Raw genomic sequence first — 16,516 nt, 5'->3', positions numbered from 1 at the left:
CTAACTTTTAATATAAAATTCTCAATCTCCACCATCCTTGTACGATTTATTGATTGATCTTGAATGCAACTCGAAGTTTATAAATCTAAATATTTACAGAGCATAAAGGATAGAAAGAAAGAAAAAGTAAAAGATGCTCCATGACTGGGAAGACAAGGTGGCGCTATTGCGCAGAAAAAGGCTCCTTGTTAGTCCAAAGCCTTTTGAATTTATATCCCACACCAGACGCTGAAGAGAGTAAGAGCGCTGGAGTCATTTATAAAAGGAGTGAACTAACGCCTGTTTTAAGTATATATTTCTCCGCCTTTTGGCTAATATCAAGTGTAGTATGTGTTTATTAGCTTGATATCTGATACGTAGGCTAATGGCTCATACGATATTGAATTTATTTTTTGAGGGTGAGAACCTTTCATAGTAGCTTGCTTCAGGGGAGGATTGAGCTTGAATCGAGTTTGAATCAAGCTTTTGATTTTTTTTTTTGATTTTGAGTATTTTCAAGTTTGAGTTGAGTTTTAATATTATTTTTTGAGTTTGAATCAAGCTTGAAAATTTTAGGTTTGCTAGTTTTCGAGTTGCATTGAGTTTACATATAAAGTTTCCGTTTTCGAGTCGAGTTTAACAATACTTGAACTTGAATCGGCTCGTATACACCCCTAGAACAACTTACTATACTATCTCCCTCTTACCCTATTGTGGAAATAGGGTTTTGTTGTTGTTATCGTCGTCGTGTCTAAGGATGTAACATAAAAAAAACCAAACAAAATCAATATTCAATAAATTTATTGACAATGGCTAAAATTCATTTAAAACTCAGTAAATAATTTCAGTAATAAAAATATTTTCTTTAAAAGTTTCGAGTTCGAATAACTACATTTATAAAATATATAAATTATCAATAATTAAAAAAATCATGAACATTTACTACCTTCTAATCATCACAAACTATTCGAAAAATATTTACTTAATATAATAAAAACCTAAACCCAGCCAAATATTAAGTTCATTAATAAACAAACGTAAAAATATAATAAGGGAAAACTACAATGACAGTCCCTTTTATTTTTATCTTGTTTGATTCTAATCATTGAGTTTTAAAAAGACTGATTTTGGTCACATCAATCTAATTTTAGTCACTAGAACGTTAACTCTCATTTTTTTAACGGACGTGGCATATAAGTAAAAATGGTTAAATTTTAATTTAATCATTAAATGTTAGAAAAAATTCTAATTTGATCTTATATTTTATATAAAATAGTAATTTAACCTCTAAACTTTTGATAAAATATCAATTTAACATTTAAATTGAGTCAAAATTATTGTCAGCGGTCGCCACTCATCACTATTGTCGGTACCTACCGACAACCGTTGGATCTTAAAATTTTCATTTCACTAAATTTTAACCTCGTGATCACGAAATCCAATGTATATTTCATCGAAAAATACCCTAAGCTTCATAAACTTGATCTAGAACCTATCAAATTCCTTTAAAAATAAACGAATAATAAAGTTATCATTATATTCTTTTTAAACTAAATATACCAAAATTTGGTGGTATAAAAAAAGGAAGCATTGATAAAATCCAAATTTCATGATTGTTATTTCATTTGAAGAGCTTATGTAAGTAAGAATATAAAAATATATGCCAGAGTGGGATTTCTTAACACTGCATCAAAATATTAATTATAGCTTAAGGGTCATAAATTATCCAAATATAGAAGTATTTTATGCGTTGGTAAGTGGATCATAAACTATATCTATATATATATATTGAATAGTTTGAGATGATTATAAAATAATATTTATTTATAATTTTACTTGATATTGAAAATGTATACATATCCTATATACACAATCGTTGAGTGACAATACTTTAAAATGAAAACAAACACTTCTTTAATCACTAAAACCCCTCAATTGATTGTTCTTTTATTAATAAATTGAGTTCCTTGAATACAAATATAGACGCACTTCACTTTCCCTTTTGTAATTTTTTTTAAGTTTAACTTAATTTTGACGTCAGATTTCAAAGGGACATTAATATTTTTCCAGTATAACTAATTTAGTTATTTATTTTGAATTTTAGCGTATTAATTATTACTAATTTAATTAAATAAATGGATTGAGCTCAACCAATAGTGAAGATCTTCTGACTTTTTAGAGGGTGGGAAGTGGGGAACAGGAATCTTCTCTGTAATTTATATGACAACTAGCACTTTGATAACTAGTAAGTTGAAACAACAAGTGCAGATTAATAGAGAAGGACAGACTGTATAAAAAGTCAACGATCTTTATTCCATAAATGATCCGTTGGATCGTTTCTTTCACCAAAATCAGTTGACCGAATCAAAATCTTGTCTTCTCTACCGAAAGGACGAGTAAATTTCCAAGCCTGCAATAGACTAATTGGACGAAAAGTCTTCTAACTTGTTCATCCATGGCGGTGTTGGGTCGTAGGGACAAAGCGCAACAGTCACTACGATCTCGGATCGCAATAGCCATTGTCATCGGAGTTGTCATTGGTTGTCTCATCGCTTTCTATTTCCCTCATGGCCTCGTCATTTCCTATCCCTCGGTTCGAACTCGTCCATTCGGCATTTCCAATATCCAGGTTCTCCTCTTATTTTGATTAATGTTCCTTTTTTGAGTGATTATTAATCTTCATACTAATGTCAATTGGATTTGATATTTGTTGTTTGATGGATACGCCATCGTTTTCTCTGCTGTTTTTCAGGTCGATTCTTCTCCGTGCGAATCCTCGGAGCAGATTAAGATACTGAAGTCCGAATTCGTCTCGCTGTCGGAGAATAATTCCGATTTAAAGAGGCAGATCAGGGATTTGAAATATAAGCTTCGACTTGTTGAACAAGGAAAAGATCATGCAGAGAAGCAGTTCTTGGTGTTGGGTGAACAGTACAAAGCTGGACCTTTCGGTACCGTCAAGGCTTTACGAACTAGCCCGACCGTCATTCCCGATACATCGGTGAACCCGAGGTTGGCTAAGATCTTGGAGGAAGTTGCCCTCGAGAAAGAACTTATCGTGGCTCTTGCCAATTCAAATGTGAAAGAGACATTGGAGGTTTGGTTTTCTAGCATCAAGAGAGTTGGTATAAGTAATTATCTTGTTATAGCTTTAGATGATTACATTGTCGAGTTCTGCAAATCGAATGATGTCCCGGTGTACAAGAGGGATTCGGACGAGGGTATCGATGCTGTCGGTAAAACTGGAGGCAATCACGCCGTCTCCGGATTGAAGTTCCGAATTTTGAGGGAGTTTTTGCAACTGGGATATAGTGTTCTGCTCTCGGATGTTGATATAGTGTACTTGCAGAATCCGTTCAACCATCTTTATCGCGATTCCGATGTCGAGTCCATGACCGATGGTCACAATAACGTGACTGCATATGGATATAACGATGTCTTCGACGAGCCCGCCATGGGATGGGCACGATTTGCTCATACAATGAGAATCTGGGTTTTCAACTCTGGTTTCTTTTATATGAGGCCTACGATTGCTTCGATTGAGCTTTTGGATCGCGTCGCGGACCACCTTGCTCGGCAGGAAAACTCATGGGACCAAGCTGTTTTTAATGAGGAACTCTTCTTTCCATCACATCCTGGGTATGATGGCCTTCATGCCGCTAAAAGAACTATGGATTTCTACATGTTTATGAACAGTAAAGTCCTGTTTAAAACAGTGAGAAAAGATGATAAACCGAACAAGTTAAAGCCTGTTATTGTTCATGTGAATTACCACCCGGATAAACTTCAAAGAATGAAAGCAGTCGTCGAATTCTACATCGATGGCAAGCGAGACGCATTGGACGCTTTCCCGGATGGTTCGGAATAACAGTTGCACAGCTGCGGATCTCATGTTATTCTGATGGATCGGCCCGTCGGTTCGGTTGTTGTTGCAGAGTCCCTTGATAGGGGAAAGTTAAAACTTTGTTAAGGGTTTTAGTGTTTCTTTTTTATGATGAAGACTTGTTGCATTGTCTGCCACATAGTTTGTGTGATTTTCCCTTGAAAATTTGGCTTTTTGTTGTCCGAAATTGCAATGAAAATGTAAAGGATAACATGGTGTCTGGGGTGCTTATACAACAGTTATAATGTTTATAAATCTCTGAATCGACCACTCACAAGCTATTACTTTCATTCCAAATCAACAGAAATTAAATTCTTCACGATTAAAATCTGGAATTGCAAATCGATAATTTTCCATTTGAATTGTAAAATAGAATTGAAAGACAAATCTTTTGTTTTTAGCATTTTTCGATAGTCTTATCCATAGATAAATAGACGGAGCACTTAAACGTTTTTGTGGCTTAAATCTTTTGATAAACCTCTTTCTTTTCTTCCCTTCCACTTTCACTATCGAAATTTCAGAAAAAACAATCTTTTCTCATGAAATTCCTCAGTTCATCAACAGAAAACATGTTCTGCAAGGTCATTTATTACCCTTTTGACAGTTTAAGAACTTAATCCAATTTCCATTCAACAATGAAGATGATTCAGAGATTTTTCACAGAAAAAGAACTGTTCTTTTCAAAAAACATTCATGGACTCCAACTCAGATAGATTTCAATGATGTCTTTGGTGGTCCACCAAGGAGGCCATCGGTTCAAGAGATACGGTACAGTTTTGGTGAAGACGTGGTGGATTCGACAAGTGATGAAACAGTGGTTGCATCCCGGAATCCATGGTCCGGTTTAAGCGAAAAGCCGGTGTACAGTGAAGAAGTGACGTTGAATCGAAGAAGATGCTCCAGAAACGACTTCTTTGATGATATTTTTCGAGGGAATCAATCTTTGACTTCTTCTCCAAGAAAGTATGAGATGAGGACCTTTTGCACTGGCTTCACAGATATTGAGCCCTTGTAGGCCTTTGCCACCCAAGGCTGAACCTTTTTGGCCTTCATTTCGTTATATAATCTTTCATTTCCTTCTCAATTCAGGTTCTGAATTTCACTTTTTGGCCTTCATTTCGTTATATAATCTTTCATGTTTTTGGTTATATGTGCACATACTGACTAGTTCTATGTTTAAAAAACCAGTAAGCTTGTCTTGTAAGTGTTTCATATTGTCCCTAAACTGGTTAAATAACGTCCTTTATTTGCTTAACATGTTGACTGAAATCTGAGGTTATAGGGGTTGTTCAGTTTCTCCATTGAAATCTTCGTGTTAGACACGAATCTGTATTCAACATTCGCACCTGAATCCGAGTAACATGGTACATTTTTATTAAGTTTGCCAATAGCTTACTTTTGTTACCTTTAACTTCACTGCCTTCCTGCCAAATTGAACAAAGCAATAAGTGGTTTTCAAGGCGATTCGAAAGAAGATTTAAGCAGTTAGGAAATTCCGGGAAGCGATAACTGGTTTCACTTCTCAATATACAAATGGGCAAACAAAGGAGGAGTGCCGTTTGCCATTCCTCTAAGGGGAAGTCATAGATTCAAAGACAAGGATAAACTGCAGGGATGTTCAAGTGCTAATGGTTGGATAGCTTGTGAAGGTATAGCAGTGGAACCAAAAGAAGAAAATTTGCACAACAATTTCAGCACTACTGATAGAATGTCATCAGAAGACAATAAAAAACACAACTCTCTCATTGATGGGAGGAACAAATTCAATGAACCGGTTCAAATTATCAAGGAAGGCAACGTTCCGAAGTCCCGGTCAGAAAGTTGGTCTAAAAGTGCTTATAAGAAAGTCTCTGGTGACACTATCTTGCCTAGTTCAAAGGCAGAAAAAAAGACCCAGTATTCCATTTCTCCAGTTGGTAAAGAAACTTACAAGCCTAGACTGAAACCTCCGAACAATGTAGACGGCAATGGAAAAGGCAGAGGCAGAGGAAATGTCAAAGAGTTCATTAAAATTTTCAACCAGGATGGTTCACTGAAACCCAGAGCCGACGTTGCCACCGAGAATCATAGGTCTAGATTGAAGCAAAAGAATAACAAAATAGTAGATATATTCCAGTTTTCATTCCAAATTACACGACAGTTAAACGATGCTGAGATTTTAAGGTACTTGATTGAGGCTGAACCTCTAATGGATTGCTCCACTTGGGTGATGAATAGATGGAAGACCTGACACCAGTTCCAAAAGAGAAAATTTTGCCACAATATGGCATGGATCATGAAGAAATCCAGGTAACAAAGAGTACACTAAAAGCAACCATAAACACCTATGTCGCTTCAAATATTTTCAGCCAGTTAATTCGTCGTAATGCAGGCCATCGACATTAAAATCCGGCAATGGTCGACTGGAAAACAATGACATATCCGTTCACTGTTGTCAACCTTACAATATGTAAGGATCCTCCAAATATATGGAAAAACATATACTTATATTCGACACTAGCAATGGAATGCAAGAAAGACTAACATTGGTAGTAAAAACAGGTTCTTTGGGTCGATAGTGGTTGGAAACCAGTCCCACTTCAAGATATAATTGGACGAGCTGTTAAAAAATCATACCAAAGCTCTTCTGTGTCTTCATCCAGGTAAACTACAGCAGAAGGGAGCTGCCTCCTATAAAAAATACATTGCAGAAAAAGTCTTTGATATTCTGCAGGTAATGTATGGTTCCTGTAAACATTTCTTCTCGATTACAGTAAAAGAACTGATATCGATAACCGACATATATCTAAACATAAATGCTTAAAAATGAACGTATTGTATCTAAAACTCACATCCGAATCGTATAGTAATTCTTTGTGATAATAGAAGCAAAGCTTAGAAATTTGTCCATGGTGATGGTGTTGGCCTACCAAATCTGTTTGATATGATCAATTATTGTACTTATCCCCAAGTTTATACAACTGGGCAAGCGTTCCAGACAGACCATGTAGGAAACTGTCATAGGATGAAGTTTCATACACATGGGATGACTGGTTGTTTTGCCCACCATCTGTTTAATTTCTTTTTATAGGACAAAAACCCTATCTGCTACTTATCACCGTGTTTGAAATAATTGAGTCCGACACTCATATTCGATACATTTCTAAGGATAATATCGTTCAAATACATGAAAAAACTCAGGATTATGCTTTGATTATGATTATGCATGACAAATATGGTTTCAGTTCAGACAATACAATGTCTGATTCACCTCTTGCCATTTCAGGATGCATGGACTCGGTTCAACTCGCCCGACTCGATCTGATCTACTATTTGCTCGATCGATCGCGACATTTCATCCATTCAAGAAAAATGCAAGATTTGAAGTTCATCGAGAAATCTTTTACAAACCATTTTTACAGTGATGAAAATTGAATATTGTTTTCTACAGAAAGGGTTCTTTTTTTTTTTTATTGTTAAACTGCTTATTACTTATTAGTACTGCAATGGAGTTCAAAGAAGAAATCAAATCCAATCAGAGCCTGCAACAATGCTGACTGGTGAAGATAGTTTGTATACATGCCGTTTTGACTATGACACACTTGCCGTTTCATATTTCCTCGTATGTGATCAGATTTTTAATTTAGTAAATAATGATAAAAGTAATAAAGTTTTTATTGGATTATCCAACCTGATTTATGGACAAGTTGATGACCAAATAAAAAATAAACCCATATAAAAAAGCAGTAAAATTAAGGGAAAGAAAGCGTGGAAGCCATTGAGCAGCGAAGTGAATAAATGAAAAAATACAAAAAAAAGGGGGGGGATTAAGAGGAACAGAGAAAGGGGAGAGAGGAGGGAGGGGGAGTGGGGAGAGAGAGAGGAGGGGAGAGAGAAAGAAAGCTTTTGCATGAAGTAAAACTTTTGAGATAATGTTTTGAAAAAAATTAATTCATAAGATAATATACTTCTTAGATTAATTGTTTAAATAGGGTGAAATTTACAGTATTGACCGTAGGTCGTTATGCCTTTCGGACGACCTATTACGTGGCCAATTTTTCGGCGAACTCACATAGAGAATGAACGTATTGCATGGAACATACACGTCCTAACACATAGGTCGCCATGCATTCCGGGCGACTTTGTAGGTCGCCATGCACTCCGGGCGACCTACCCTTGCTCGCTCGCTCGGCTGTCCTTAGATTTCCTCGCATAGCTCGCTCGACTGCCCTCGAATGCCCTCGCAGTGCTCGCTCGGATGACCTCGAATGCTCTCGTATAACTCGATCGGATGACATCGGATACCTAACATGTTGGAACGTACATGACACATACAATCTCTCGTAATTTACCAAAAAGATATGACGACCTATCAACACTGTAAATTTCACCTTATTTAAATAATTAATCTTAGAAATACAGTATTTCATTAATTAATTTATTCTATAACATTATCTCGAAAGTTTTGGTTTACCTGTTCTCTTCCCTCTTCTTCCTTAAAATCATTGAGCTTTTTCCAGTTTTCAAAGCTTATCCTTCATTATCTCTTTAACGATAAAACGATTCATCATCATCATCTTATCGTTCTTCTGCTTCGTCTTGTTTTCTCTACGTTCGCCGCCACACAGAAACTCGAAGCGTTCCCTTCGATGCCAACTCAGCTTCGATTCTGTAGTGGCGGCTTGCTTTCCGTTCCACGTTGAATGGCCTTCTCTCTCGTCCTGTACGTTCCACCTCTCCCTATTTCTCTGTTTCCCATTTCTTTTTAAATTTGCTTTTGGGTGGGATCATTTGTTGAAATTATGGACTTAAATTCGTATGTTTCTCTGATCTACCACATTGTTGTTGTTCTGTTTGCTTTCTTCTTCTGTGTATGAACGGTTTTCAGTAGATCTGAATTGATTCTTTTCTTCTTATCAAATCATTATTTTTCCCCTTACCTATAAAGATTTATCCTTTTCCCACATATATAAAAGTAAACTAATTACATTTCCGTGGGAAATGGATTTGGAAAATGCGGGTCTGATGGTTAAATCTCCTGCTAATTACATTTCCTTTCTCATGCTGGATCATTATGTGTTGGGTTTCTTTCTCCTTTTTTAATTCATTGACATCTCTGGGAAATGTTTTGTATAAAATGCTGGGTAAATTAAATTAATTAGCATTGTGATATTCTTCATGGATTTGGTTTTTTATAGTAACAAAAGGTTTTAATGTGTATAGAGTATACAAAATCAATCCTTTTTATGTGATTATTCTTTGTCATATGATAAACCTGTTTGGTTGAGTAGAAAAGTAGAAGGAAAATAATTTGTCTGGTAGGAAAGAAAATAAAAACGCAATCATTGTACACTCTGCTGCCCCATTATGTTGTTATGGTATTTCCACACAGTGGTTTGTCTTAGGTAAAAATACTTTTAAAGATGTTATGTTGTGCAATCTTTGGATACAAAAGCGGTCGGGATTTATCTCATCGTCTTCGTTTCCGGTATCCGTTTTTCTCTTGCATTTCCTCTATGGTGATTGTGAAAGAACTTACTTCTTTCAAGACGAACAGCGACTGTTTGCTATTTTTGCCCCAGGTTGTGTAGGCATTAATTGAAGTCTGTTCTTACCGTTTAAGAAAGATGGAATTTGAAAAAAAGAAGAGATGGAAATTCATGGAGTCACGCCTTTTCAAAAACAAATCAGCTTCTCGTTGCTTTTTCCCAAGGTGAAGCCGGCTACGTTTAGTCCGAGCTGTACTTCTGTGTATCTCAACGTGTACGACCTAACGCCCATGAATGGTTACGTTTACTGGGCAGGCCTTGGTATCTTCCATTCTGGTGTGCAAGGTTGGTTGATAGATTTTTACTAGAAAACATTTTATGACTGCAATGCACTTAAACATGCAAAATACATACTTGACAATCATGTCATTGTTATCTGGTTCTTGAGTTTTACTTGTAGCTTTTCCGATGACTCGTCCTATACTCTGTGTAGTTCATGGTGTGGAATATGCATTTGGAGCTCATGACTACCCAACCAGTGGTGTTTTCGAGGTTGAGCCACGACAGTGCCCGGGATTCAAGTTTAAGAAATCTTTGTTCATTGGAACCACAACACTGGACCCTGTTCAGGTAAGGGATTTCATGGAGCACTACTCGGAAAGGTACAATGGAGATACATATCACTTGATCGTCAAGAATTGCAACCATTTCTGTGGTGATATATGTCAGAAGCTGACTGGGAAACGGATTCCTAAATGGGTAAATCGATTGGCAAGAATAGGTACACTGTTACATCCCCATCTTGCAAGATCGTAAATCATTTTTCGGATGTCACATGTGTATACCCATGTTGCATTTGTTGCCCATCTCAAACTTGTCTCTGTGTCAGGTTCAATGTGCAACTGCATTCTTCCTGAAGGCCTTAGAACTGTAAAGCTCGATCTGAATTACGAACGGCAAGATAGTGAGAAGAAGAGACTGAGATCAAGCTTTAGTTTGTTGTCTTCGGTGTCGAGGCAACAGAAATCTTCGCTACTTCGGTCATCCTCTAGAGACCTACGACCATCATCGGAATCGAAAAGATAGATCAATGTTTTATGTTGAAAGGAAAAGGTAAGAAAAATTAGCGGTTGGGGGTTTTTCTTTGGCATTTTGGGTGCAAGCTCCATAGAAAAGGCTTTGATGGTTGAAGATTTGTTTGGTGTTGTGTTCTTGTTTCTTTAGTATGCAGTCATGTTTGTAACACAACACTAAGGTGCTGAAAAAAAAGATCAATATTAGAAACATTTCAATGAAGGATAAGTTAACCAATGACTATACAGACGGAGAATCCATATTAGCTTTGACCAAATAAACCTGCAGGAACAAAAAAAGACATTTCAGATTTACAGTAAACTTATTGTTAATGTGTACTTCGGTTATGCACTTATTTGGACACGGATAAAAGTATATATTCCATACCAGTTTCTTATATTTTGGAAAATATATTTTATTCCCACGTTCAAGTATATTCCAACACAAATATCCAACGAAATATTGAAAAGAAAACAAGAGCCCAAGATGCATAGGCTTTAAAACCAAAAAGAAACTAGGAATGGTGGATTATAGCAGATGATCCTGGCCACACTTTTCATGAATAAAGTTCACAATAAAATTGCAATGGCGTTGTCAGTGCAAGCTAAGAAACTCAACTGAGGATAGATAGCATGTGGAAGCAAGGGTTGAAGAATTTATCAATCGTTTTTTCGGATGCAAAACACTAGGCAGGCTATTATTACCATTGAGAGCAGCAAGGTATATCCGCTTCTCAGCCAACCTGATATCCGAAAGTATCAAACCACCCTGCAGCCAAGAAAAACAAAACTAAGGTTAACATCAAAGCAGCATAACAATGAAGACAGTTGAAGTAATGGTGTCATATTTAATACCTCAGAGGCCATCAATTTTCGGTCATTATTAGCATATAGTTTTGGATTATCCTTTTCTTGCTGCGACGGGAGGTAAACAGGTAACCATATTACCTCCAAGTGATTTACAAATTGACACAGAAGAAAAACCACATGACGCCCCTGCAAAGGACATTATAGACCATCTCACCAGCATTGACGTCAGCAGGAAGAACAAATGTCAAAAAACAAATATACTTATCATCAAATTATTTTAAATTCAATGTCTTCCTGGAGGGGAAAATATAATCATATGTTTTCCAAATAATCACCCATTATATTAACATTTTGTTTCCAATTTTCTCCATTAAGGTTTATATAATAAGTGCATTATTGTCTTCACATTTAGTAGTTTTTTAAGAATAAAGTTGCAGGAACATGCATTGGTTACAGTATTTTTAACAGATTCTATACAAATGCACTATGCAAACAACAAAACATCATCAGAATATTAGTATAACGAACAAAAATCAGCATCAGTGTAACTATAGTGCACAAATGATTTGTATTAAGACCGCCGCATAATGAGGCACCACCGAAAAACTAACAAACACAAACCAAAATTTCTCGTATGTATTATTTTTATATCCAGTGATCATTTACAGGTATTTAACAGCTACTCAGCTTAGGGGGGGAAAATACAAATTATCATCATAAATCACAAAGCCGTTTTGATTTTTCTTAATAGATACTCACCCCAGATATTGAATCCCAGGCTGGACTAAATCTTCGGTCTGAGTACCTTAATATAACAGGCACAACAGGTGCTCCGGCTAAAAAGGCACCAGTCTTGAATGGGAGGGGGAAATCCCCATTACTTGTTGTTCCTTCTGTTGTCGAGAAGAAAATAAATCAAGTTTTACTAGATACAGATAGGCATAGGAAATATAGATGCTTAGGATGCTACGAAACATCAGCTACAGACATAAATATACATAATACACTCATACAGTAGAGCATGCACCATATATTAACCGTGTGATAAATGCATAGTGAATAAATAAGATGATTAACCTGAAAGAGAGACCAGTTAGGCATCGTACTTTTGATTAATTAAAGTGATGAAGAACAAGTTCGGTGTTGTCAGTTTTTTTACCTGCAACACCTTTGAAGTCTGATGATTTTGACTCGCGTTGAACGTAGACACAACCAAGACATTTGCTGTAAGAAACAGGCCAAATATCATTCATCACGCCAACTCAAAACCAATTTATTTATACTACACAAAAAATATGAAACTGGTATGAAACATATAACAACCAAAAACAAATGGATGCACACAATACTCTTTCCAAAACTGAAGATTCTTATTCGAATGCAAACGGTTCGCTTGCTAGACATAGCTACAACATAAGATGTGAAGCTTGTAGTTAGGAGCACGAATGGAATAAGTTAAAACTATTGACATAAGTCCCATAACTATATTAAGCTTTAAAAGGAAAAAAAATCAATTATGGCAACCAAACTGCTGATTGTTTTGCACCAAACCAAGGGAGAAATTTTCGAGGATAAAGTTAACTCTCACCCGATGAGACCAATTAAGGGAAGTTTACTCACTGATCTCTTCAGCAATAAATCCAAGCATTTCAAATGAAAAACCAAACAAAAGATATGTCAGTTAAAACTGCAAAGCTTACCTTTAATACCATAATCAACTACCAAAATGAGAGGAGTGGCTAAAGTTAACAGACCTTGGCAACAAAACTCGGAAAGGAAGAGGACATGTGATAGAAGATATCTAAATAGGACAAGTGATTAGATACGATTGCCCCAGGCCTTTCTTGCTCTTCCGATTGTTTAGTACTCTGTAGAAAAATCATACACAATAGAAAATTCAGGAAAATGTTGATCAAACAATTACTTCTTGTGTTTAAGTAAAGTCTATCAGTTAGCATAATTAAATGCATATAAATTCTCTTTAAAGATGAGAAATTGGAATACTAAAATGCTGAATAAGTAAAAACCTACCTCGGTTTTTGAACTCTCCTGGGTATTTGCTGAATCCTTACGAGTTTCATTAAGCCAATAAAATCCTACCGTAAAAAGCAGCAACCTAGAAAGAAACCGGCCCGATTGGACAATCACGGCTCGCCTACACCCACCCAAGTGTGCGAAATCTTCCTGCTCATCCTCCAGATTCGGGGTCGAGAATAGCGTAAAAATTCTACAAATCAAGTAATACACGACCAAATAGTCAATACTAAAACGAGACGTATGGGAGAAGCGAGACGAGGGCGATGCCCAGCAGGAGTTTCTCTTTCAATGGCAGCTTTTCACGTCCCATTGAACCGTACACGTCATTGCGCACGAAGGCAGCGAATTTCTTCTCGAGCTCCTGGATACCTTCGGCGGCGGATTCAAGGAGGGGGAGGTCGTCTTTAGGGGAGACATCGTTGTCGTCGGGGTCGGATTCTCCGGTCTTGGCCGGTTTTGAAGTAATGCGATTGAGTTCGGATCCCATGTTGATTCTACAAAGCTAGTGATATCCTAGATATTATCAATAGTTATACAAGATAATTTGATTGCTATATTCAGAGATAAATTAGTGGATTGGATAGTGAATTTGGATTTGATCGGAAATGTATGGCGGAGGAAATGAAAGTTTACGATCGAAAACGACAGTTTTCGTTAGATCAGGGAAAACCGCCATGGATTCTTCTGCAAATCTCGCCCGCCACGTCCCTCGTCAAGGCCTTGGTTTATATTACTGGGAAATTCAAATGCGCGAAAAATGGAATTTTCCATATTATTGATTATTTAAATGTGAATTCTATACTACATCAAAATGATCTTAATCCCTCAATTATATAAAAATATTTTAATCATAATATAAAAAACTATAATTAATTAATTTAAATAAATTTTAATTTATTATCACCTTTAATATTGCGTAAATTTATATTTTAATGAAAATATTCAATATACATTTTTTAAATCAACTTTATATTTATTATTCATATCTTAAAATAACTTGTACAAGAGATACTTAAAGCACAAATTGCATAATAGATGTATACAATGCAAGCAGAGGCACAAATTGCATAATAGATGTGTACAATGCAAGCGGAGGCACATAAACACAACAAAGGCATAATAGTGTAAATCATATCGGAGACACATAATACATAATTCTTATATTAAAGGCACAATAGTACTAGAGGTAGGGGTGTAAACGAGACGAGTCGAGCTCGACTCGAAAACTCGCGAGTTTAAAATTTTCAAGCTCGACTCGAACTTGAAATCCTGAACTGAAGCTCGTGAGCAGCTCGAAAAGGCTCAAAATGAAAAAAAAAAATTCTTAAACTTAACTCGATTGAATCTTCAAACTCAATCTCGAACATGAACCTTAAATACATGAAATCTTACTGTGTTTTTTAAACAAAATAATACATAAATATTAATATTATTAATAATTTATTTTTTAAAAATAATAAAATCTTAATATATTATATTTTCGAGCTGCTCACGAGCTTTTCGAGTCGAATATCGAGTAGCTCGTTTCGGCTCGTTAAGAACTCGAGTCAAGTCTATTCGATCCGAGTATTTATCGAGCCTTGATCGGGGTCGATCTTGAGTAGCTCGCGATCTGTCTCATCTCATTTACAGCCCTAACTAGAGGCTTAAAGAGTAAATCAACATTTCTTAACGACAGTTAATACTAATTATAATGAAAGCAGTTAAAAAATTAATGATATTAATGCATATTTTTAAAGTTTATGACCAAAATGAAATTACTTTGAAAGTTCAATGACTAATAATATAGTTTTACCTAAAAAGATATTGTCAATGCTACAACGTTTAGGCACTCACATTCTAACGCCGTTAACTGCCCGATCAGAACCACACGGGTCAACGACGAGTCAAGACAAATTAAGCAACAGATTGTGGCCACGTGGAGGTTTTAGAACCCCAAACGTTATTAGTAAGCTTTAAAACATAGAAAAGATGAATTATAGAAATCTGTCCTCTGCAAACGCGTCAACAAACAGATACGAAGTTTCTTCGAGGAGATTTTTTCTGCGATCTTCATATTTCTTGTATTTATTTTGACTCCTTTGGATAGCTCGATTGCCTAATCGATCTGTCCTTTGATCTCCTTTATCTATTCGAAGGTCAGTAATTTAATTTCTCCCTCTCTCTTTTTAGTTTTTAAATGCTAGATTTGTTTTTTTTTTGTCATTTCTATTGCCGTTGAATCCGATATTTATATTTGATTAATCGTCATGAATTTTGTGCTTGTTTTTTAATTACTTATGCTGATTTTCATAAGAGATCTGTGTTTTTTTTAATTTGAGATTATTTAATTTCCTAACAAGCATATTAACATTTATAGGCTTTGATTTCGGTATGACGTCCTTGAATTTTTCGGAAAATTCAATCATTTCTGTATTCTTGCATTTCCTGGTGAAACTGACGATACTAGCTAATTGTACGTTTGGTGTTTGATCTGGTATGAATTTGATTTTTTTTATAGGAATCTGAGTGTAGGAAGTCAGAGAAATGGCAAGTGGGTTTGGGGGATCTGCGAGCCATTCGCCCCAGAATCCATCTTGCTCTAGCAACAATGCAAATGGCGATGCTGGTAATTTTGAGTGCAATATCTGCTTTGACTTAGCGCAAGATCCCATTGTCACTTTATGTGGTCATCTTTTCTGCTGGCCTTGCCTTTACAAATGGCTTCATATTCATTCCCGTTCTCAAGAATGCCCTGTTTGCAAGGCCCTTGTGGAGGAAGAAAAATTGGTACCTTTGTATGGAAGGGGAAAGTCATCTACTGATCCTAGGTCGAAATCTATCCCAGGTGTTAATATTCCGAATCGTCCAGCTGGACAGAGACCTGAAACGGCTCCTCCACCGAATCCAAATCAGTTTCCCCAAAATGGGTTCGGGTTCATGGGAGGCTTGGGAGGTTTCGGAAGCTTTGCACCGATGGCATCAGCGAGGTTTGGGAATTTCACACTATCTGCTGCTTTTGGTGGTCTTCTTCCTTCACTGTTTAACCTTCAGGTCCATGGATTTCCTAATGCGGCCGTGTTTGGTCCAGCTGCTGGGTTTCCATATGGGTTTCAACATTCATATCATGGTGGCCATGCTCATGGATATCACCACCACCACCACCACCATCATCATCGTACTGCACAAGGGCAGCAGGATCAATATCTGAAGATGCTGTTTCTGTTTATTATTATTTGTGTTATCTTTGCAATGATTTATCAATAGACCAAATCTGCTATCAAAGC

At 36.4% G+C, this 16,516-nt stretch overlaps 2 protein-coding genes, 1 long non-coding RNA gene and 4 pseudogenes across 3 annotated transcripts; 5 read left to right on the top strand and 2 right to left on the bottom strand.

Moving 5' to 3' along the window:
- The first annotated feature begins 290 nt into the window (after positions 1-290).
- Positions 291-470, top strand: LOC120195323 (annotated as a pseudogene).
- Positions 471-2,415: 1,945 nt separating this feature from the next.
- On the top strand, positions 2,416-3,957 carry LOC120195312 (arabinosyltransferase RRA3-like). Its single transcript, XM_039197379.1, has 2 exons — positions 2,416-2,608; positions 2,732-3,957. Exons 1-2 carry the CDS (start codon positions 2,435-2,437, stop codon positions 3,845-3,847), a joined length of 1,290 nt encoding a protein of 429 aa, XP_039053310.1. The 5' UTR covers positions 2,416-2,434; the 3' UTR covers positions 3,848-3,957.
- Positions 3,958-4,074: 117 nt separating this feature from the next.
- Positions 4,075-7,230, top strand: LOC120195272 (annotated as a pseudogene).
- A 1,138-nt stretch (positions 7,231-8,368) lies between these two features.
- LOC120195313 lies at positions 8,369-10,442 on the top strand (annotated as a pseudogene).
- A 146-nt stretch (positions 10,443-10,588) lies between these two features.
- Positions 10,589-11,628, bottom strand: LOC120195314. The gene is made up of 3 exons (XR_005523042.1): positions 11,259-11,628; positions 11,109-11,172; positions 10,589-10,686 (listed from the first exon to the last, which is right to left on the bottom strand). It is a non-coding gene; the product is annotated as an uncharacterized LOC120195314 (long non-coding RNA).
- Positions 11,629-11,957: 329 nt separating this feature from the next.
- LOC120195271 lies at positions 11,958-13,961 on the bottom strand (annotated as a pseudogene).
- Positions 13,962-15,251: 1,290 nt separating this feature from the next.
- On the top strand, positions 15,252-16,516 carry LOC120195250 (E3 ubiquitin-protein ligase RNF185-like). The gene is made up of 2 exons (XM_039197322.1): positions 15,252-15,388; positions 15,751-16,516. The coding sequence occupies exon 2, from the start codon at positions 15,777-15,779 to the stop codon at positions 16,494-16,496; it is 720 nt and encodes a 239-aa protein (XP_039053253.1). The 5' UTR covers positions 15,252-15,388; positions 15,751-15,776; the 3' UTR covers positions 16,497-16,516.

The sequence above is a fragment of the Hibiscus syriacus genome, unplaced genomic scaffold (genome assembly GCF_006381635.1).
Source record: "Hibiscus syriacus cultivar Baekdansim isolate YM2019G1 unplaced genomic scaffold, ASM638163v2 tig00117011_pilon, whole genome shotgun sequence".
Taxonomy (NCBI): domain Eukaryota; kingdom Viridiplantae; phylum Streptophyta; class Magnoliopsida; order Malvales; family Malvaceae; genus Hibiscus; species Hibiscus syriacus.
This window is presented reverse-complemented; position numbering and strand designations above follow the sequence as displayed.

What these genes read in the sequence shown, in the direction of transcription:
- LOC120195312 (XM_039197379.1), top strand. Translation starts at nt 2,435, where the DNA reads ATGGCGGTGTTGGGTCGTAGGGACAAAGCGCAACAGTCACTACGATCT. An exon ending in TCGGCATTTCCAATATCCAG is followed by an intron (nt 2,609 to 2,731) that starts GTTCTCCTCTTA and finishes GCTGTTTTTCAG; the next exon opens with GTCGATTCTTCTCCGTGCGA.
- LOC120195250 (XM_039197322.1), top strand. Translation starts at nt 15,777, where the DNA reads ATGGCAAGTGGGTTTGGGGGATCTGCGAGCCATTCGCCCCAGAATCCA.